The sequence below is a fragment of the Elephantulus edwardii genome, unplaced genomic scaffold, assembly GCF_000299155.1.
Source record: "Elephantulus edwardii isolate Elephantulus edwardi_28Jun2011 unplaced genomic scaffold, EleEdw1.0 scaffold00023, whole genome shotgun sequence".
Classification (NCBI taxonomy): Eukaryota; Metazoa; Chordata; class Mammalia; order Macroscelidea; family Macroscelididae; genus Elephantulus; species Elephantulus edwardii.
In genome coordinates, this window is record NW_006399773.1 from 21,937,954 (window position 1) to 21,959,742 (window position 21,789).

The 21,789-nt window shown below is 36.4% G+C and overlaps 1 protein-coding gene across 1 annotated transcript in view; it reads left to right on the plus strand.

Moving 5' to 3' along the window:
• Nucleotides 1-21,789, plus strand: part of DIAPH3 (diaphanous-related formin 3) — a 740,013-nt gene that overhangs the window by 183,948 nt on the left and 534,276 nt on the right. The window contains exons 6-8 of the mRNA XM_006882733.1: nucleotides 14,687-14,761; nucleotides 14,850-14,919; nucleotides 21,049-21,185. Coding sequence (XP_006882795.1) covers nucleotides 14,687-14,761; nucleotides 14,850-14,919; nucleotides 21,049-21,185 — 282 coding nt within the window. The remainder of the gene's footprint in view (nucleotides 1-14,686; nucleotides 14,762-14,849; nucleotides 14,920-21,048; nucleotides 21,186-21,789) is intronic.

Below are 21,789 nucleotides of genomic sequence, written 5' to 3' on the forward strand. Positions count from 1 at the left end.
CCTTTCCAAATTAAATCCTTGTATGCACCAAAAACTTGCTTCAATTGAATTAGAAGAGAGTCCAGATATCTGGAAAGGAACATTTGGCAAGGACACTTCAGAGAAGGGTCGCATAACCAAAGCTGACAATACTATAGGGCCTCCTCAAGAAAAAGACAGATAACCCAAGCACAAAAAAGACAAAAAGCATAAGAAAACGCTTCACATAGGAGGACATTTGAGGAAAAGTTAAAATCACAGTAATCTGAGAGATGCAAATCAAAACAACAAGGAGACACCACCTCATGCCAGAAGCATTAGCAAACTTCAACAAAGTAGCAAATGATAAATGATGGAAAGGATGTAGAGCGATTGGAAATCTGATGCACTGATGGGATTGTACAATGGTACAACCAGTATGAAAAGCAGCGGCATTTTCTTAAAATGCTGAACATAGAAATCCCATATAACCCAACTATTCTACTGCTAGGGATATGTCCTAAGGAAATCAGAACGAAGACCTGAAGGACATTTGCACTTCTCTGTTCATAGCAAACATCATCATCATTCATAATAGCAAAAAAATAAAAACAGCCTAAAATGCCCATCAGAAAATGAACAGGTTGAAAAATTGTGGTAAATTCACGTAATGGAATACTATGCAGCACTAAGGAGCAACAAAATAAAATACTATAAACTAGAAAAATACTATATACAATATAATGATATAACTTGGGAGGCACCAGAGAGCACTTTGCTGAGTGAAATAGTCACATGAGAACAACTATTTTATAAGGCTACTTACGCAAATGGGAGGCAATAGGAGACTGACTTGTTGTTGTTATGTGCCATTGAGTCGTTTGCAACTCATAACGACCCTATGTACAAGAGCTCTTAACGCTGTTCTATCCTATGCCAAACTGGCCATCCCAAACGCACTTATTACCACCACTCCAGTCACAGAATTGATCCATCTCATTGAAGGCCTTCCTCTCCTGCGCCGCCTCTCCACTGCCAACATGATGTCCCTCTCCAAGGACCAGTCCCTCCTTGCAACATGCCGAAAGTATGTCAGATGAAGCTTCAGAATCATTGACTCCAACGAACATTGCAGCTTCACCTTCTCCAGGACAAACCTATTTATTCTCCTAGCAGTCCATGGTATATTCAACGCTCTTCTCCAGCACGAAAGCTCAAAGGCATCAATTCTCTTTCTGTCATCCCTATTCACTGTCTAACTCTCTGATGCATAGCACATAATTGCGAAGACTATAGCCCGGATCAGGTGCACCTTAGTCTCCAGCCTGAAGTCGTTGCCCTTCAGTACTCTTGAGAGGTCCCTCACAGCTGACTTTCCCAATGCAATCCATCTCCTGATTTCCTGGCTGCTGTTTCCAAGAGTGTTGACTGTGGAACCAAGTAAACTAAAACTGTTAACTATGTCAATCTCTTCACCATCCATACTGATGCTGCCCATTGGCCCAGTGGTGAGAATCTTTGTTTTCTTGTTATTGAGCTTCAATCCATATAGGAGGCTGCAGTCCTTGACCTTCTGCAGCAAGCGCCTCAAGTCCTCCTGAGTATGATACATATATATGTTCAGCAGGGAAAGAAGAGAAAAGGGGCAGAAAAAGAGGAAGGGAAATCCCTGGACTAATAGAAGTTAGTGGATAATGGAGGTGAACAAATGGGAACGATTCAGTGGGGACTTGAAAACGGGATGATAATTGGCATAGAACAAGGATAATGAATTGAAAGTAAAATGCAGTGTATATCAGTGATTTCTTAAAATATAAATGACATATACAAAACATGATGTATATGAATGATTAAATGCAACCCAATTTAAAAAAAAAAGAGGAAGACCCTCAACAAGGTGGATTGACTCTGTGAATGTAACTGTGGGATCAAATATATCAGAGATAATGATGATGACACAGGATATGGCAGGGTTTAGTTCTGTTCGTAGTCACTGTGAGTAATGGTTGACTTAAAGGCATACAACAAAAACAATAGATTTACAGTCATATTCATTATGATGATTTAAAAAAATGAAATAGAAACTATGATTTTGTGTGGTAATCGAAATTCACATATTTCCTTTACTTCTGCCTGGCCTGGATCCATTTCTCTTTTCCTTTTTTAGATAATGGTGTCAGGGAAGTGAGTTACTTTCTTTGTTTTATTTTTTATGCTTTTTGCTAGCCCAGATTCTCAAATTTTTTGCTCAGCATACAGATTGAATCAGAGAGAGAATACAACCTGGCGCACTCCCTTCCCAGCTCCAAACCATGCTCTCCTGCCCTTTTTGCATAAGAGCTTCCTGGTCCAGGGAGAAGTTCCACATGAGCACAGCTAGTGCTTTGGGATTCCCATTTTTCTCTGTGGCAGTCATAACTTGTCATGATCCACAGAGTCAAACGCCTTTGCATAGTTAAGAAAGCACAAATAGACATTCTTCTGGTATTCCTTACTTTCAGCCAGGACCCATCTAACATCAGCAATTATATCCCTGGTGAGATGGCTTCTTCTAAATCCTGCTTGTACTTCTGGCAGTTCCCTATCTATGTGCTGTTCTAGCCGTTTTTGAATAATCTTCCGTATTTTGCTTGCATGTGTTATTAATGATATTGTTTGATAGTTTCCAGTTTCCACATTCAGCTGAATCACTTTTAACATATTTTAAACGGAATATTCTCTTTTCTACAGTATGTTTCTTTTAATAGGGACTTATGCTTTTATTACAGCATATATATATTATTAATAGCAGTATGTGCTATTATAAATCTATGATTCTTTGCCACTAATCTTTTTATGTGTATATAGATCGAGAACTCATGTTGTTTGTATAAGTTCTTTATTTTTCATTATTGATGTTAATATGTTGGTTTTTTTTTTAAATTTCATCTGTCCACAACAACTATAGACATTTTACTTGAAATACTTTTATGCAAATGTCTCCATTTGCTATGTTAAAAGGATTGGGAGAAATGACTATAAGCTTGTTATTACATTTAATAATAGAAGTGGAAACATGATTAGTTTGAAAGAAATAATTTTTAAAAAGGCAATATATGTATTAATGATTGTAATTTGAAATTTTGTAAATTTTATAAACAGAACATTATTTATTTTCTCAGTTTCTTCTCCAGTTCTGTAAGTTAGTGCAATTTTTGTGGCCAAGTTTTTCAATGAGATGTGTTTGTTTGTTTTGCCCTATCAGACATGTTAATTTCCTTGTACTTCACTTCATAACTGTTCATTTCAAATATTTAGTCACCTTGCTAAGGATAGGTGAAACGGAAAGCTTAAAATAAGCTCTAATTATATCCAGCATTGGTGATATATTACTCTGACAGAAGAATGTAAATTGGACTTGGTTATTAGTATTAAAGCTGACCTTCTAAGTTTAAGGCGTAAATTTGTTACCTTGTCACATGTGACCAGTGATGTATTTTAAGATTTTTTTCCTCTTCTGTGGAAAGAGACCTCAGTTCAGTAAAGCACTCTTTAAAAAAGAGAAACAAAATAGGAGGCATCTCAACTTCCTGATTTCAAATCCTATTACACTGCCATGATGGTCACGACAGCGTGGTACTGGTACAGTGACAGATACATAGATCAGTGAAATAGAATTGAGAACTCAGATATTATCCTGACTAGCTATTGTCAACTGACTTTTGACAAGGAGATGAAATCAGTTAAGAGGGGAAACGACAGACTTTTTAACAAATGGTGTTGGCAGAATTGGAAAACCATCTGCAGAAAACTCAAACAAGACCCACACATCACACTACACACAAAAACCAACTCAAAGTGGATCAAGGATCTAGGTCTAAAACCAAGGACTATAAACTTCATTAGAAAAAAGCTTGGAAGAACCCTCGAAGCACTGATCCACAACTTGAAAGATCTTCTAAGCATCCTGAAAAACCTAAAACCTGAAGAGCATAAAATAGATGAATGGGACCTTTTAAGAATCAAATCCCTATGCACATCCCTAAACTTTTCCAACAGGGTAACAAAGGAAGCCACAGGCTGGGAAAATATATTTGGAAATTACATGTCTGATAAGGGACTTATATCTAGAATTTATAGAATACTCGAATGCACAATAAGATAAACAATCCAGTTAAAAATTGGGCAAAGGATATAAACAGACACTTCACCAAGAAAGACATTCAGATGGCGAATAAACACATGAAGGAATGTTCAAAATCCCTAGCTCTAAGAGAGATGCAAATCAAAACAAGTACGAGATATCATCTCACCCCAGTAAGAGTAGCAAAATTCAGCAGAGCAGTAAACAACAAATGCTGATGAGGTTTTGGGGAAACTGGAAACCTTTATTCACTGTTGGTGGCAGTGTACAATGGTGCAATCACTATGGAAGGCAGTTTGGTGCTTTCTCAAAAAGTTGGAAATAGGAATACCATTTGACCCAGCAACTTCACTACTGGGAATATAACCTAAAGAACCAGAACTGCCACCTAAGCAGATATGTGCACATCCATGTTGATTGCTGCTTTGTTCACAGTAGCAAAGAGTTGAAAACAACCCAAGTGCCCCTTAACAATCAAATTTGTAGAGAAGCTGTGGTATATTCACACAATGAAATACTATACAGCACTGAAAAACAAGGAATTCATGAAATATTGTACAAAATGGGTGACCCTGGAGGACATTATGCTGAGAAAAATATCTCAATCACAAAAAGAAAAATGCTGCATAATGTCACTGTTATAAAATAGGGTTGACATGGGGGTTGGGGGAAAACTAAGAAAAGAGAGAATAAATAATGTACACGGCATTGAAACAGATGAGGGAGAGAACTGTATAAGAGGACAAGAGTCCAGGATAAGAGCTGCATAGGGATGTGGACTCAGGGTGTGTGTGTGTGTGTATAATAATGAAATAGTTTTTTTCCAAAGAAAAAAGCGAACTGAGGGGGAGGGGCATAGTGAGGAAAATGTGCAACAATGAATGAAAATCCAAGTTCTCTATAAACTCTCATTATAATCTCAATAAAGTTTTTTTCCTCTTCCAGAAGCTTCTTAAGGTTTTTTTATTAAATAAAAATAACTGTTTCTCAAGTAGTTCATATGAGAATATTATTTTAAAAATTTTATTTTATATTGCTTTGGACTCAAATATGTATGAATTGTGTTTTATTCATGTACATTGTATTTTACACGTTCTTTCATTCACATTGTTGTGTTTCATATGATCATTCTTATAAATTGTATTTTATAAAATTAATCACCATTGATCTATGCCTAATATTACTCCATCTTTTCAGGTTCCCATGGAATCTTTCCTAATTTCTTCATTTCTTCTCTCTGCCTACTAACTCTGTCATCTTAATGATCCCTTCATCCTACCCTGCTTCCCTGGTCTTCACTCTGTCACTTTTTGGGCTTTTATACCCATCTTACTATTTGTAATTTGATTTTTGTAATAATTTTATTATGCACTTTTTGTCCTTATGTGACTAAATTAGTTCCCTCAGTATAATGCTCTCTAGACTCCCCCATACAATAATTAGTCCTTAGTGCTCCATAGTATTCTATTGTGTGAATGTACCATCATTTCTTTACTCATTTATTTGTTAATGAGCATTTGGGATATTTTCATTTTTTTTGCTGTTGTGAACAATGCCGCTATGAACATATGTGTATACATTTTAGTTCTATTTCCTTCTAGTATATTCCTAGCCATGGAACAGCTGCGTCGTATGGGATTTCTATATTTAGTTCTTTGAAGACATGTCAAACAGCCATCCAGACTGGCTGTACCATTTTACTATCTCACCAATTTTTATTATAAAATGGTTAGACTATTTACAATAACAGTAGTATAATAACTACTGTTATATTTTATGTTGTTTACTTACTGCATAAGTTGAGTTATATAGTTTACTGATTACGTCTGTCATTGAGTTGGTCATGACTCATAGCGATCCTTCATTGGGTGTCTGGGGCTGTGAATTGCAACTGGAGGAGAGTGCTCGTGTTTCGCTCTTGGAAGAGCTCATCAGTTGCATCAGTGGAAATGCTCAGCCTTTGGTTAAGCAGTGAAACTCCCAATAAACCATACAGCTCTCTTATTATGTAGTTTATGCAGTATTCATGAGATTATTAAAATATTATTTGATAGTATTAAAATGAATTAATATTAATATTAAATTAATATTATTAATAAATACAACTCGCAAAAACATATTTATGAATAAACCTTATTTTCAGTGGTAACTGCACCATAAAGACGTATTAGAAGACTATGAGCCTTTCATGTTCATTTTGTTGTGTGGTTGTTATATGCTGTCAAGTCGATTATCACTCATAACAACCCTATGAACAATAGTTCTGAACCTTACTTTTTCCTGAGCTAACCTCACTCTCTCTGAAACACTTTACACCATTGCCACAGTCACTGCGTCATTCTTCATCCAGGGGGTCTTCTCCTGCACTGACCCTGCACCCTTCCAAACATGATGTCCTTCTCCAAGGGCTGGTCTCTCCTGGCAGCATACCAGTGTTGATTTGGCTGTTCTGTGTTCCTATCCTTCTGCATGACTCCATGTTTATGCTTCCCACAGCTGTGTGATCATTTGAAGAGGATGACCGTCCCTGATAGAATGAGTATTGCCTTTTCCTCCAGGGTATATGAGTAGTTGCACTCTGTGCTCAAACCTCCAAACAAGCTTTCATCTCACATACTATGGGCATGTGAGTGACCAGTCTTTGGGAAGGAAATCATGCTTGGAAGGGTGGAGGGACAGGGCAGGAGATGATGTCTAATGAGCTCAAACTGGTACATGGGAGCACAGGGCTATGAGCGTCTCTCTGAAAACGCCAAAGTGAGTAAGAGTAGCATAGTCTCTCACTGCCCAGAGCAGAAAGCAGATAAAGAATCCATGGCCAAAACACATGGTCCCTCAAGAGTTACACCAACAGCAAAAGGTTTGTTTATTTATTGTTGATTCACAGACTGACAGTTGTGGTACCGAGAATGGGGATTTTTAGGGAAGTAAGTTGGAGACTGGGGAGATGAAGAATATCTCACAATGCAAGTCAGGTTTTAAACCAACTGTCTAGGCTCCAGTTTCATTTTCACCAGCAGCTTTTTCTTTCACCATCCAAGGTAAGATTAGCAAACCTTTTTACTATGACCAGCATAAATGCAAAAAACTTCAAGTCACATCTTGCCACAGTTTCTCCACACTAAAGCCACAGTCTCTCCACCTTCATCACTAGTTTCTCACCACTGAAGTCTTGCTGCCAAGGTCTTGCTGCAGTCTCCCCCAAGTCTTGACACCGTAAGTCTTGCTGCCCAATGTGGGAAGCACTCTTTCTCTTACCCTAATCTCCCAGCTTTTGATGATTTGTAAGATCATGCTGATTTGAAAGACCATGTATCTGCATTTAATGTAGCTGGGCAAAAAAGGCCAACTTTTATGCTAACACTACAGAGGAAGACCCCAGGTGAGATGGATTGACTGAGATAACAGAGACAATGAGATTGGCTCAGGATAGAGTAGGGTTCAGAGCTAGTGTGCATGGAGTTGCTATGAGTTATAGTTGTTGATGGCATATGACAACAAGAAGAATGAATGTGTGGATTATAAGAAATTATGAATTTCTATGAGTGGGAATTCCAGAACACTTAGAGGTGCTCCTGTAGAACCTGTGTATAGACACTGAGGCTGTCATTTGAAATGAGCAAGGGAATACTCTGTAATTTAAAAATTAAGAAATTCTGCATCATTGTTTTATCCTTTCCTCCTACTTTTCAAAGTGTATGCTGAGCAAATAGTCTGAGAAGCTGGCTATGTGAAGAGGAATGCTGTATCAAAATTGGGAACAGATTCAACAACAACCTCCAACATGTAGATGATGGAAAATTGAAGCACTTTGATGAAAACCAAGACTACAATCTTCAGTATTGATGGTACTTCAAAAGGAAACAAAAATCCTCACAAATAAACCCATAAGGAGTATCATGATTAATAGAGAAAATATTGAATTTGCAAGGAATTTAATTTAACGTGGGTAAAAAAAATCACTGTACAATTAAAAAAACCTGTTAAAATTTCCATTGAGTCATTCTCCTGTAAAAGATCTCTTCACACTTAAAAACCAAAGCCATCATTTTGATGACTAAAATGTACCTAACAAAGCCCAATTTTTTTTTTCAAAGCCCAATTTTTAAGCCTACGCATAGGCTTGAAAAACTTCCTGTCAAAGTTCTAGGAATGCAGTCTTACATAATATATATGAATGATTGTATAAAAGACAATGTACCGCCCCAAGTACATTCCACTATGCAATCTTAATTGTGGACTCTTGTACTTGAGGCGGTGGGAGGGGTGCGGGGGGATTGTATACCAGGGAGGGAGTGTTTCTTTTACTTTTAAAAGAGAGGAGCGAACTGGGGGTTGGGGAGGGCTGGATGTGGAGAGAAGTGCAGCAATGAATGAATTGAAATCCAAAATCTCCGTAAATCTTCATTAAAATTATTAAAAGAAACAAAACCAAAAAACTAGTTTTCATAGTAAAAACAAAAAGACAATATACATGAACAAAAGACGGTGTTCATGAATTATTGCCTGGACACCAGTAAATAAACAGTTATAAAAAAAATAAAGGACTGCAGTCTTCAATATGAAGACATGTTAACATCAAGAAAAATCCTTACAAATGGGGCAATAGGCAGCATCATGATAGATGGATAAAAATTGAAATTTTCAATGATCTCACCTTCCAGGGATCCATAATCAACACCCTTGGTATCAGAAGTGAAAAGGTCTGAAGACATGTTGCACTGGAAGTGCCTGGTGTCAATGACTTTTCTTAAAAAGTGATGATGTCAGTTTAAAGGTGAAGGTGCACCTGATTCAAACCATGGTCTTTTCAGTAACTTGCTATGTATCTGAAAGTTGGACCGTGACTAAGGATGACAGGAAAAGACTTTATGCCTTTGAGTTGTGGTGTTGGAAAAGGGTACTGAATACCATATGGACTACCAAGAGACTAAACAGTATGTGTTGGACAATGTGTAACCAGAGTGCTCCTTGGTTACGAGAATGGCAAAGCTTTGTCTCACATACTTTTGGTCATGTGATTTTTGAGGAGCTGGTCCTTGGACCAGGATATCATTCTGGGAAAGGTGGCAGGTCAGCTAAGAGAGGAGGCTCTTTAACGAGATGGATTGACCCAGTGACTGTAACAGTATGCTCAAAAGGATTACGTACCGAATAGGGCAAGGTTTAGATCTGTTGTTCATAGGGTTGCTATGAGCAATTCTCAATTAATTCATGGGCCCCTAACAACTAGTTTGAAGAAGAAAGATGACTTCAGATTATGGGGTTGGCTAAAAATGTTAAATATACCATGGTTTGCCAAATAATGAACAAACTGTCTTACAAAAAGCACAGCCAGCATACTTCTTAGAAAAGAGGATTGTGAGACTTTGCCTCATGCATACACTTTGGGTGTTTTCTCATGAAGGACCCATTTCTGGATGAGGGCATGCTAGGTAAGGTAGAAGATCATCAAGGAAGAGAAAGACTTAAAAAGCTAAATCAACAATGGGTACAACAGGAGGCTCAATTGTGACAATGATTATAAAGATGGCACAGACTGAGCAGTAATAGTCCATACTTTTGTACATATGATTTCTCTATCATAACTAATTGAATTGCAGCCAACAGCAACATATGAACACTTTGTCCTAAGTTCTGAGAATACAAGGACAGATAAGATATTTCCTTGTATTTTGATAATGTACATCCAGTTATGGTTGTTCTTATGCTGTGGTGGGTATTGTGCAGATTTCATAGACCATGATGCATTTATGTTTTCTTAAGAACACAGTGGAGAGAAGAGGTAATAATTCTAAACCTAACAAAGAAAGGGTCAGAAGACCAATCTGTGGGATGTCCACATGAAAACTCTTTGTGGTTTTTGTCCATAAAGTAAATCTGATACTTGATTGTTGCTTTTAATGTTCAATGAGCCAACTGCATTTGTTTCCTAAAATTTGCAGTTCATCAGAAACCACTTTGCACACTTTTAATAACACCCTGTCTTTCAAAGCAAGAATTGAATTTCAAAGTCTAAGGAGGATTGGACATTTAATCTTAGAGACCTCCTCGTTCTTCGCCTCTGTTACCTCCGCTTTTACTTTACATCTCTTCTTTTTAGATATTTTGAGACTAACTAGGAAAGTGCTATACTGAGGAGTTTTTTGGTGTACACATATGTAATTAAAATACAAGAGTTTGATTTTTTCCCTTTTACAAAATTTTAAAAGGGAGATTTTGGTATTAAATTAATATTTAGCACATTGCTTTGTGCAGTTTAAAAGCATTTTATTCTAATACAAATGTCATACCAATCACTATGTCATTTCTATTCATGAAGAAGAAACATTTGAAGTGTTTAGTCATCTGTGAATGCAGTTTATAGTTAAACTGCATAATGCCTGTGATACTGCGCTGACAGACACAGAACAAATAGTCCAGATTTTGTGTCTTAAAGATTGATCATTTATAGATCAGTTGATAATCCTCCCCCACCCCCCACCCCACCAGATTCGTTCTTACACTGATGATGGGAAATTTTACACTTTTGTTGAAAGTTCCAGGGTTCAAGAAGCCTCTGTCAGGGCAGCAGAACTATCTACTCTAGCACTTTTATCTTAAACATTTTTTCCCAGAAGGGATAGCAAGTGACCATATCCTCAGAAACAATGTTGTTGTTGTTGTTATGTGCCGTCGAGTCGCCTGCGACTCATAGCGACCCTATGTACAACAGCCCTAAACTCCGCTCTGTCCTGTGCCAATCGCACTGTCTCTGACACTCCCATCCCAATTATCCCAGTCACTGAATCAATCCACCTCATAGAGGGCCTTCCTCTCCTGCGCCGTCCCTCCACCCTCCCAAGCATGATGTCCCTCTCCAAGGACCGGTCTCTCCTCACTACATGTCCAAAGTAAGTTAGACAGAGCCTCAGAATCCTTGCCTCCAAGGAGCCACCCGGTTTAACCCTCTCCAGGACAAATCTATTTGTTTTCCTAGCAGTCCATGGTATTCTCAGTACTCTTCTCCAGCACCACAGCTCAAAGGCATTTGTTGAAAATAGTATGTCATAGGGGTGGAGTACTTAAGAGCAGGAGATTTATGCACATTAGCTAATACGATGGCGTTAAGAAAATAGGTGACATTACATGTATATTTAGTTTCTGTTACAGTGTCTTTTCACTTAGTATTTTCATTATCTAGTTCTTTTTGCATGTTTTAACATTTAATTATTTCTTTATATATTAAATAACATTCCACTTTATTTTTTGATGTTTGTGTAATGTAAGTGAGGCCATCTGGTTTACAGAGGCTGTTAACGTCTCTAATTGTTGTTTAAACATAGATTCTAACAGAAATAAACCAGTAGTTTGTGATACTTTTTTACATTCATGTTTTCTAAGTATAATTTGTAGAGTTTTAGTTTCCATATTAAATTAATGAATAAGTCTTTTTTCTTATTGATTCAGTTTCTGTTATAGAATAGAATCATCCATTGTTTTCAAAGAGAATTGATTTCAGATCTTATAATTAAATAGTATTATATTGATATTTGTTATATCAGGGATTGACTTATTTGAAAAATCGCTATTTAAAATTACTTAGAGATTTTACCAATCTACATGGATTGCTGTGCTTCCTGAGTATTATTGTGAGCCGCAACATAAACATCTTTGATGCAACCATGTCTTTTTAGTTATATTAACATATTTAAATAGGTGCTGTTTATATTGTTGTTGTTATGTGCTGTTGAGTCACATAGGAAGAGATCAGCCATCTTTCTCCAGGTGCTGTTAATGGATTAGAACTTTTTGGTTTTCAGTGCAGCTTCTCACCCCTAGGCCACCAGAGACCCTGTGCTTTATATATCGTTATTATGTACCATTAAATTGGAAAAGACTCTTACCCGATCCTCTTGCAGGTTTTCTGAGGCATTAAATCGAATGGGAAGAGATTGCCCATCTTTCTCTTGCGGAACAACTGTATATTCAAACTGTCTACCTTTGAGTCTGCAGAACTTTCTTACCATTAAGCAACCAGGCTCCCTAGGTCTCGTGTAATATGGCATAATTTTATGATTAGTAATTTTATTTTCAACAGTGACTTTATATGGTAACATTATGACCAATCCTAAACTACTTCTGTGGTTTTAAAATCTTTTTCTAGATATAGTTTTGGATGTAGAAATTGTTTAAAATTCATTTCCAACACAATATTGAAGTCCTACTGTGAACTAACACAGTGGAACCACTGTGTACTAACTAACACAGCCCTCATCTCCGTACCAGCCCAAGTAAAACTCTTACATTACTCCTTACCAGCTTCTCTGTGACATGTGAAACAGAACTAAATAAGAGTTGGAAGCCAGCAAACATTTACGTAGGATGCTCTAGGTGTTCTCATGAAACATGAAAGCAAGATTTAAAAAGCCTTCAGGTACTCTGTTTGTTGCTGATAGCGGAGAGAAAACTCTTCATTTTTGAAATTGTGTCTGGGTTTCAAAACACCAAATTGTGTTTAACTCTATTTTTAATCCATATCTATAATAGCAAATTTGAGTCTTCTTTAAGGAGAGGGATCTTATCTGTGTAAGTACCCTCTTGGATTTGTTATTCCTAGTGCTCACTGGCTCCTTACCATAGCTGATGAGACTGCTGATCTAAACAACCAACATCTCTCTCTTTTTCTCTCTTTTTCAATCTGAAAGTTTCCACAAAATTATAGGTGGTCAAGCTATGTTCACTGTGTATAAATGAGCAACTTTTTTTTTTTTTGCACAGTATGTTTTTTGTAAAGATGTTTGATTCTTATTCTTTGTTTTTAGTGCAAATGTTATGTTTTATTTCAAGCAAGGAATGATTCAAGCTTTTTATTTTTATAGCACTGCCTTTTGATGGAGTTTTGTTTATAGCCTTTCATTATTTGCAAGCCACGTGCATTCATATATGATTATATAAACACATGTATATGTGCAAAACTATACATTCACACACATTTATTTTTCTTTCCTCTTCATTTTAAAGTGCAATTCATTGCCACTACTTTATTTATTGTTCTCAATTTCCAAATTACCACTAAGTAAATGTGTATGGCTAATTTGCCATAAGCAAGGTCACAAACCCTTACTTAGTTGAAGTAATATCTTGCATATACAGTAATATGATTCAGTCAGTGTGTTTATGGAATAAATGTAGTTTGGTCATGATGGAATTTTAAAAACATGGGAAAATCATAGAGACTTTTTAGTTTTAAAACATTTTATTTAATGATCAAGGGGGTGTTTTTTTGTTATTTTTTGACATCTGAACTTTGAAATATAGAAGTCTATAGTTTTTATATATACATTTTAGTGATTGGAGGAATTGTATATTAACGCATCCTTTTTCCATATTTTGACCAGTTTTATTTAATATGCTTTAATCTTTCTATAGATTAAAATCTTTCTTTCTTAAATCTTTATTCATTTTTCCACTTCTTTTGTTAGGAGCAGCTTGAAATGTCTGCTTTGGTGTTGTACTTGTGTATATTTAATAAATGGTTCTCTGTGGTAGAAAGGGTAACCTTGATAGACAGCTTTTTATGACTCCTTTGCCATGTAAATACTCCAGCCATGGCTCTTTTCAGCAACCAACATGATATTACTGTTTAACAGAGTAGGGAAGAGACACTCTCACTTGGCCCTTAAGAGACAGTATGAGTTGACACCTGTACACCACTGTTATTGCACCTCTACTTTTTCCTCCATTCACTCCTGACATTATCTGTGAGTCATAAGTAATTTCATATGTAATATTATTTTTGTATTGTATTTATGATCATAACTGTAAAACCAATCCCAAACCAAATCTGTTGCTGTTGAGTTAATTCAGACTCATGGCAGCCTTTGTTGTAAAGTACAACTTCTCCTTAGGTTTTCTTGCCTGCAGCCTTTATGGGGTAGGGACGTGGGGTGGGAGTGGTGTAGGACTGCAATATCAGGTGGAACCATCAACCTTTAGGTCAACAGTTGCACACAAACCTCAATTTGCACTTCGCTCAGACTGTCTTTATAAAACTAATACCAGTTTCCCCTGTTATCCAGAGTTGGGTATTTCTTTTAAACTTTTTTGTAAAATGTAATGTCTTAAAGTGAGGAAGCGCCATTAATTTATGTTACAAAGTGTCTGTATTCTTAGACCTCAGAAACAACCTGCTAAATCATGGGAACTACCATAAATCTTAGTATTTAATAAAAACAGTGTTATGGAAAGTACACATGTGAAAAGGAGCTCTGTTTGTCTAATGGTAAGGAGCTGTTCTGCTAACCCAAAAGGATCCTGTTCAGATACACCAGCTGCTTATAGGGCAGAGATTGGCCATTTCCTCCTGTGCGAATTACTGTCTCTGGAAACCTGAGGGAGGTTCAGTTTTGGGTCACATCTGACTTGATGGTCACGATTTGGATCTGGTAGTGAGCTTGTGTGTACCCTGTCGTACCTATGGCAGAAGCTTTGGAAATGGAAGATAGCCTTACAAAATACTTTTGAATATGTAACGACAGTAGACAGCACACATAATTGTGATATTCCAAGCTAGGATGCATTTAAAACTCATATGACAATGTAAAATGATATTTTCTTTTTTAGTTGGGTGAAAAGTTTTGGACACGAGGGTCTCGGATTATTATTGAATATTTTGGAAAGACTGATTAATTGCAAAACGTAAGTATTACTAAGAATTATTTTCAGCTAAGGTATGTTTGCATATCTATTACAATTTCAACACCAATATCTTTTCATATCAATACAGCCAAGAAAAAATTGTAAAGAAGAGTCAGCACAAAGTCATTCAATGTCTAAAGGCTTTGATGAACACACAGGTATGTACATAGGTAATTTTATTTTTTCCTCAGTCTTTATAGAATTTTTACTTGTACTGAGTTCATATATTTTCCACTCTTTTCCAAGTATACAAACAAAATGACATTAAAATATATTGAATTCCAGTTCTGTTTCAAGTCTACTGTCTTCTAACGAGGAAACATTTAGAGAATTATGGATTCTTTTAGGAGCCCTGGTCCCACAGTGGCTAAAGACTTTTACAGTTACCTGAAAGGTTAGCAGTTGCCAGAGGGAGGGCATTTTCTTATGGTGAAAGATAGGGCAGTCAGTCTGCTTCTGTGAAGAGTTCACAGCATTGCAAACTCTGTAGGCAGTTCGCCTCTCTGCTATCAGGTAGCTAAGAGTCAGAATCCACTCAGTATCAGTGGGTTTGGTTTGGTTTTGGGTCTTTCTGGTGCACAGTGTCTCATGCACGGATAAATCCTTTCTTTTTGAAAGATGCGGTTTGGTTCCTTCCTCTTTACTCTTTTTCAATTCTCTTTTTATGTCTGTTTCCCTCCCTTGCTTCTCTTGCCTTTTAATGTTCAAAAGATACAGCATGATTCAACTTGAAACTTGATTATTAAATATGACCTGCAGTGAAATGAATAAGAAACCTACTTGATAAGATAGAGTTCTTCTAATCTAAGATTAATATTTAAAATATATGATGAAGTAGCCTTACAGAAATATTTCCCCCAAATTGAGCCCTGATGTTGTTTAATGCAGGTAATACTTGGTCCAAATGTAATGTGAAGGATCTGGAGATTGGTTAGATAAAGAATATACATTCACAAGAGAGAAATTCTTTACTCTCTTCACTGAAGTTATCTGAAGTGTGTGTTTTTTAAGACCGTTAATTACAGAAATTAGCATTATCCCATGCCATGTAAATGCATCAACTTTAGTTCCAGCATCTAAACACATCTACCTCATGATGTGTATAATAATACTAACTGTTTCAGCTGCTGTAAGACAGCAGGAGAGGTCATTTTACTATGGTGATGTGATGATTTTAGTTTTATAGCAAAACTATCAGTATATTTCTGATTAATTGTAATTTATAGTTTATATTCTCTTTTTAAAATAAACACCTAGGAAATTACACATGTAAATACTGTTAATTAAATTAACATTTTGCATTTCATTTATTAAATATAGCTAGTGTTTATATTTTCCATTTGTTTTGTTAGGTAATAATTTGCATTTTAAAAAAAAGAATTATGGAGGTAAATTTTCTATTTCTAATCAATGAAATGTTTTTCCTTTTCTAATAAATATAATCTTGAGGATATAAAAATCACAAAACCTATCTCTGAGGGTTATATTTTAGACTTATTAAGTAGCCTCTATAGTGAGTGAATGAAAGAAACTTATGTACCTAGTGCTATTTTTGAATGATGCATGTATAAAAAAAAGTATATGTAGAAATTGGAAATCTCAGTATTGATAGCAGGCTTAGAATGGAGAAAAACTAGGGATATTGTTTCAAACAAGATGGGTGTTTGGATCAGATAGTAATTTGAATAATACCCTGGCTAACGAAGCTAATACTCCTGCTTGATTTGGGAGCACATTGGGATTAGAGTCAACTTTTTATGTGTATTCATCTTCTAATTAATGTCCTGTAACTTAAGATGACAGATATTTCATTTATGATTTTTTACGTATGTTGTTGTTGTTATGTGCCATCGAGTCGTTTGCGACTCATAGTGACCCTATGTATAACAGCCCTAAACCCTGCTCTGTCCTGTGCCAATCGCATTGCCTCTGACACACCCATCCTGATTACCCCAGTCACTGAATCAATGCATTTCATAGAGGGTCTTCCCCTCCTACACTGTCCCTCTACTCTACCCAGCATGATGTCCCTCTCCAAAGACCTGTCTCTCCTTGCAACATGTCCACAGTATGTCAGACGAAGCCCCAGAATCTTTGCCTCCAAGGAGTAGCTTGGTTTAACCCTCTCTAGTTTGAATCTGTTTATTTTCTTGGCAGTCCATGGTACATTCAGTACTCTTTTCCAGCACCACAGCTCAAAGGCATCAATTCTCCTTCTGTCCTCCCTAGTCATTGTCCAGCTCTCTGATGCATAACAAGTGATTGCAAAGACCATGGCCTGTATCAGGCACACCTTAATCTCCAAAGAGACACCGTCGCTCTTGAGTACTTTAGAGAGGTCCCTAACAGCAGACTTTCTGATGGGCTTGTACTAATAAAGAATACAAGAAGTTACTGAGATATAAAAGCAGTAAATACTGTTGTTGAGTCCCTTAAGATACCCTTGTGTCTCTGAGTTATCTTTAGTTGACAGGGCTTCCAGTGGCTAATTTTTGAGAAGCAGCTACCCGTGCCCTTCATCCCAGGCACTGTCAGGTATCCTCGAACCTCCAACTTTTCACAACTCATACAATTATGCTTTTATACCACCAAAGGACTCCATTGATACTTTGAATTAACATTATAATATCTGAACCCTATAGTTAGTAAAATGTGCTATATTGATAAAACTATTTTAAAAAAATTATTGTGATTTTAATGAAAATTTACCAAAATGTTGGGTTTTCATTCATTCATTGTTGCACATTTTCTTCTTCTCCCTCCTTTGTACCACCCCTTGTCCATTTTGAAACGCACCTCTAGTTCCAGGTTGCTGTCTTACATATAATGCCTAATCACGTAGTCCTTTCAGACAGCGTTTCCCCCTCATCTGTTCCAATGCAGTGATCATTATCTACTCTTTTCCTAGTGGTGCAGCTATTTTTTAAGATGATTTCCCCTCAGCTTTATTAGCTTATGTGTATAAGGACTCCTAATGGCACCATGGACTGAACTTTCGGCTATGAATGGGAAGGTCACAGTTTTCGGTCCAGTAGCTGTTCCGCAGGAGAAAGAAGCAGCAGTCAACTCCCGCGGAAACGTGCGACACTGGAAACCGTATCAGCCAATTCTGCTTGAGCCTACAGCTTTCAGCAAGTTGGAATTTATTTGACAACAGTGGCTTTGGTTTTCCCTGTTGTTTTATAAGTATGGAATTTGTTAAGCCTCAGTATGCTGCCTTAGAGATCATTGAGAGAGAGAGAGGAAAAAAACCAAAACAAACTAGTCATAAGAGGAAAATGTATTGGCTGCTTATTTGCAACTCAATATTACTTATATGATTAAGTATGGTGATCAAATTTGATAACACTATGGTATTAAGGAGTCAGCTCCAGCTGATAGCAATTCCGTGAACAGAACAAAATTCTGCGCTGTCCTAGTAATTTGTGCTCTTCTTAAGTACATTCTTGTGGTCACTGTGTCAGGTCCTCTCATTGAGTGTCTTTCTCTCTTTTGCGAACCCTCCACTTTCCTACATGAATGTCCTTCTAACATAGCAGGTGAATTTCTTCTTACATTGACTTGTAGTAAATAATATTTCTGAATAAGTGAATAATTTGAAGACCTCTTAGAAAGAATGGGAAACTGAGGCACTGAGAAAAGAGAATTTTGTCAGCTAACATTTGTTGCCTGGAAATATGTGCCCACTTATCCATATAGTTTCCATTATTGGAATTAGCTCTGAGTGGCGCATTGCTCAGCACTAGCATTTATGCAGAGAACCCTTGGGACCTCGTGGGCAAGGAGTTAGGCTGCCAACTAAAAGGTCCTTTGAACACCAGCTACTTTGTCTTTATTGACAGCCTCTGAAAACCTGCCAGAGGGGCAGCTAAGAGTTGGTTCCAGCTCAGAGGCAATGAGCCAGTTTAATCTATGCTGTGTGGGCTAGAGACATTCTACATAAGCATTTCAGGAATTAGCTTTCCCCTGCTTAAAACATCATCTTCAAAGACCTGGAATTCCATTAGGTAATAATAGGCCTGATATGGCATGTCACTGTAACCCAGCCTCAGTTCTCAGTTTAGAACATCAAGGTATCATTTTGGATAGAGTAGATCCTTTATATTCAAGAGATATTTTCTCTCAAATGCTCCGAAGTTTGTGACCACCTTTGTAATTTATAATATCTTTGATTTAATGCATGTTACTTTGCATGTTACTACCTGTACTGGTAAGTTAGCTATTTCTTACTAAGAGTCTGAGGGGTTTTTTTTTGTTTTGCCTTGAGTTTTTAATAACTGAAGGAGATTAATATTATACAAGTAGGTGGCATTTCTGTCTTCAGTTACCGATACAAAATAATGATAATTCCAGCAGTACACAATTCTATTTTATGGAAACTCAGTGGATAGGTCTATGATAGATTTAGAGGAACACCGGATAATAGCCAAAACCATGAAATCAGAATATGCTCATATTCTGCCCTTAACATGTTTTTGTTTAAAGCTTAAATGACATGAGAACGTAGGCAGTATCAGTTGGGAGGGACCCACGGCTGGAAGAGCCAAAGAATTCCAATTCCAGAAGAGCAATCATTGACTAAGAACATCTACCTGGGTAGGAAGTGAAGAGAAATACTGTAAGTTATCAGTTCTTAGCTATCTTAGAACAGAGGCAGCCCTTTGGTACTTAGTAATCATTGACTGCCTTTTTGGATTGAATCTAAGAGGTACTTTATAACGCACTAATGATTCCATGGAAAGAATATTGAGACATATTGTTCCTTTTGGCCCCATCCCTGCCTTTTTTTTCCCTTTGTTTTCAGTTATAAATTAGCCCAGGGCATCACAAAAGTGATTATTTCCTGTGTGATTTAACTGTCTGTTTTTAAGCTTTCACTTGTTACCCACAAGGCAGAATTCTCTCTAAAAACAATTTCCTAGGGTTCTGGGTCCTTTCTAAGGAGCACCAATGGCTTGAGCCTTTCACGTTAGGCTCTTAAGCAGAAGGTCAGTGGTGTGAATCCGCTGATAGGAGAAAAATGGACAGTCTCCTCAGCCCTGGAAACCCCATGGAGAATAGCGATGAGGCAGATCACCCAGTGGCTGTGGAGTTGGTATTTGGTTTGGTTTTCTCCCTTCTGTGTAGACTTCCTCCATTGTGCCTATATTCCTAGTAGTGAATGTTATATACCACCCTAATGTGGAGATTTCTTTATATAAATGCCATGTCAAGATGAGTAAATTACAAACAGAATTTCTTGAGACTCAAAGCATTCTAGTCTAGGTATCACAGGTTCAATTCTAATGCTTATATCTAGTATTAGTTCTGAGTTTAAGCCAGAGTCCCATAGGTCTGCAAGTGGGATGAAAATAGTTTTCTAGTACTTAGTAGTAAATTTACCAGTTTTTCACTCAAAAGAATAAATATGCGGGCTCCGTGATAGATAAATAGCATTGTTTTATTTTTTTCCTTTTCACTGTATTTGGTACATATCTTTCATAGATTATGAGAATCCCAAAGAGATAAATACATCTTGAATTTAAAATACTGCATTAATGACATGATTCCTTATTTTTCGTTGCTTGCAATATCCTGGCAGAATCCAGAATTTTATCTACAGGTGTTACAGTTCTATAATGTGTATATGATAGTGTTTTCTTGCTGATGATAAGACACTATTCTGATGAGAATATGGCTATTTCTTCATGATATTTGTTTAAATCTTCCTTCATATTTTATACATTTGTGAATAAAATATTAGTATCTGGGATTATTTTGTCAAAATATCAATGAATATTGATCATGTGTTGTAATGATAGTATTGTTATATGCTCTCATGTCACCTGCAACTTGATAAGTAAAACTAATTTTACCTGTTACTCTGAAATTTACAGCTGCAACCATGGTTTCCATATCGGTGGAAGTTGTGGAAATATGTCTTCCCAACTTGTGGTAGTTTTACTATCACAACTTGTGTCTTTCTACTTTTAGTAGTATCTCTTAGAAACCTTCCAAGAAGACCCTTATGGTCTCAGTGTCTTCTCTAATATCAGCTTCATATGTTCTTGTTGGGAAATCTTAGTAATTCTCACTATTGCTCCCTTTCTCCAGCTGACATTTTGCTAAACATTTATAACTTATGGTGTAGTAAAATTACCTTTGTGAGTTAACTGCATTTGGGTGATTCTTATAATTCTTTATTGCAAAACAAATAGTTTTGATGCATGGTTAAGTGTGAAAAATTATCTTTTAAATAATTTTTTCTAACTCCTAGAATATAACCTCGTATTTCTAAAATTTTATAGTATGGATTGGAAAGAATTATGAGTGAAGAGAAGAGTCTTACTTTATTGGCCAAAGTTATTGATCCTACATATCCTGCTATGATGACGGACGTGGTTAAACTTCTGTCTGCAGTCTGCATTGTGGGCGAGGAAAGCATGTAGGTATTCTTTCTCTGTTTTTCTTCCTTTGGATAACTTTATACGTTTTGACTTTATGAATGTTTTTGTTATCTACTCTAGATTTCAAGTTACTTTCAATATATTTGAATATATTTCAATATATTTTAGCAGTACATTGACATTCATGTGAATTGAACAGAAATGTTTGAATAATATTATTTTAAATAGTACAATAGTTATGGACTAAAATGTTTACGTGAAAACATGATTTCTTCATGGTGATTTTAAATTGTTTTAAAGTCCCTAAGTTAGACATGAAGATTTTATACCATACACAAACAGGTTCTGGTTTTTATATGATTTTATTTTTAGGTATAATTAATAGATCAGGCGTTTCCCACTGGAAAAAACAGACTTCATGCTATGTGAAAAGCTATAATATATAAGATGTATTTTCAAAGTGATATATCTAATATTATTACCTATATAGTTATCTATCTGTAAACTAGTACTTTATTGATACATTATCCTTGACTGTGAAGTACATGCTAGAACTTTAAGTTTTCAAGACATTGACTACATTTGTTAGGGCTATAACTAAATTACCAAGGTTCACACTGTAATTTTTTTCTGCCTTCTGTC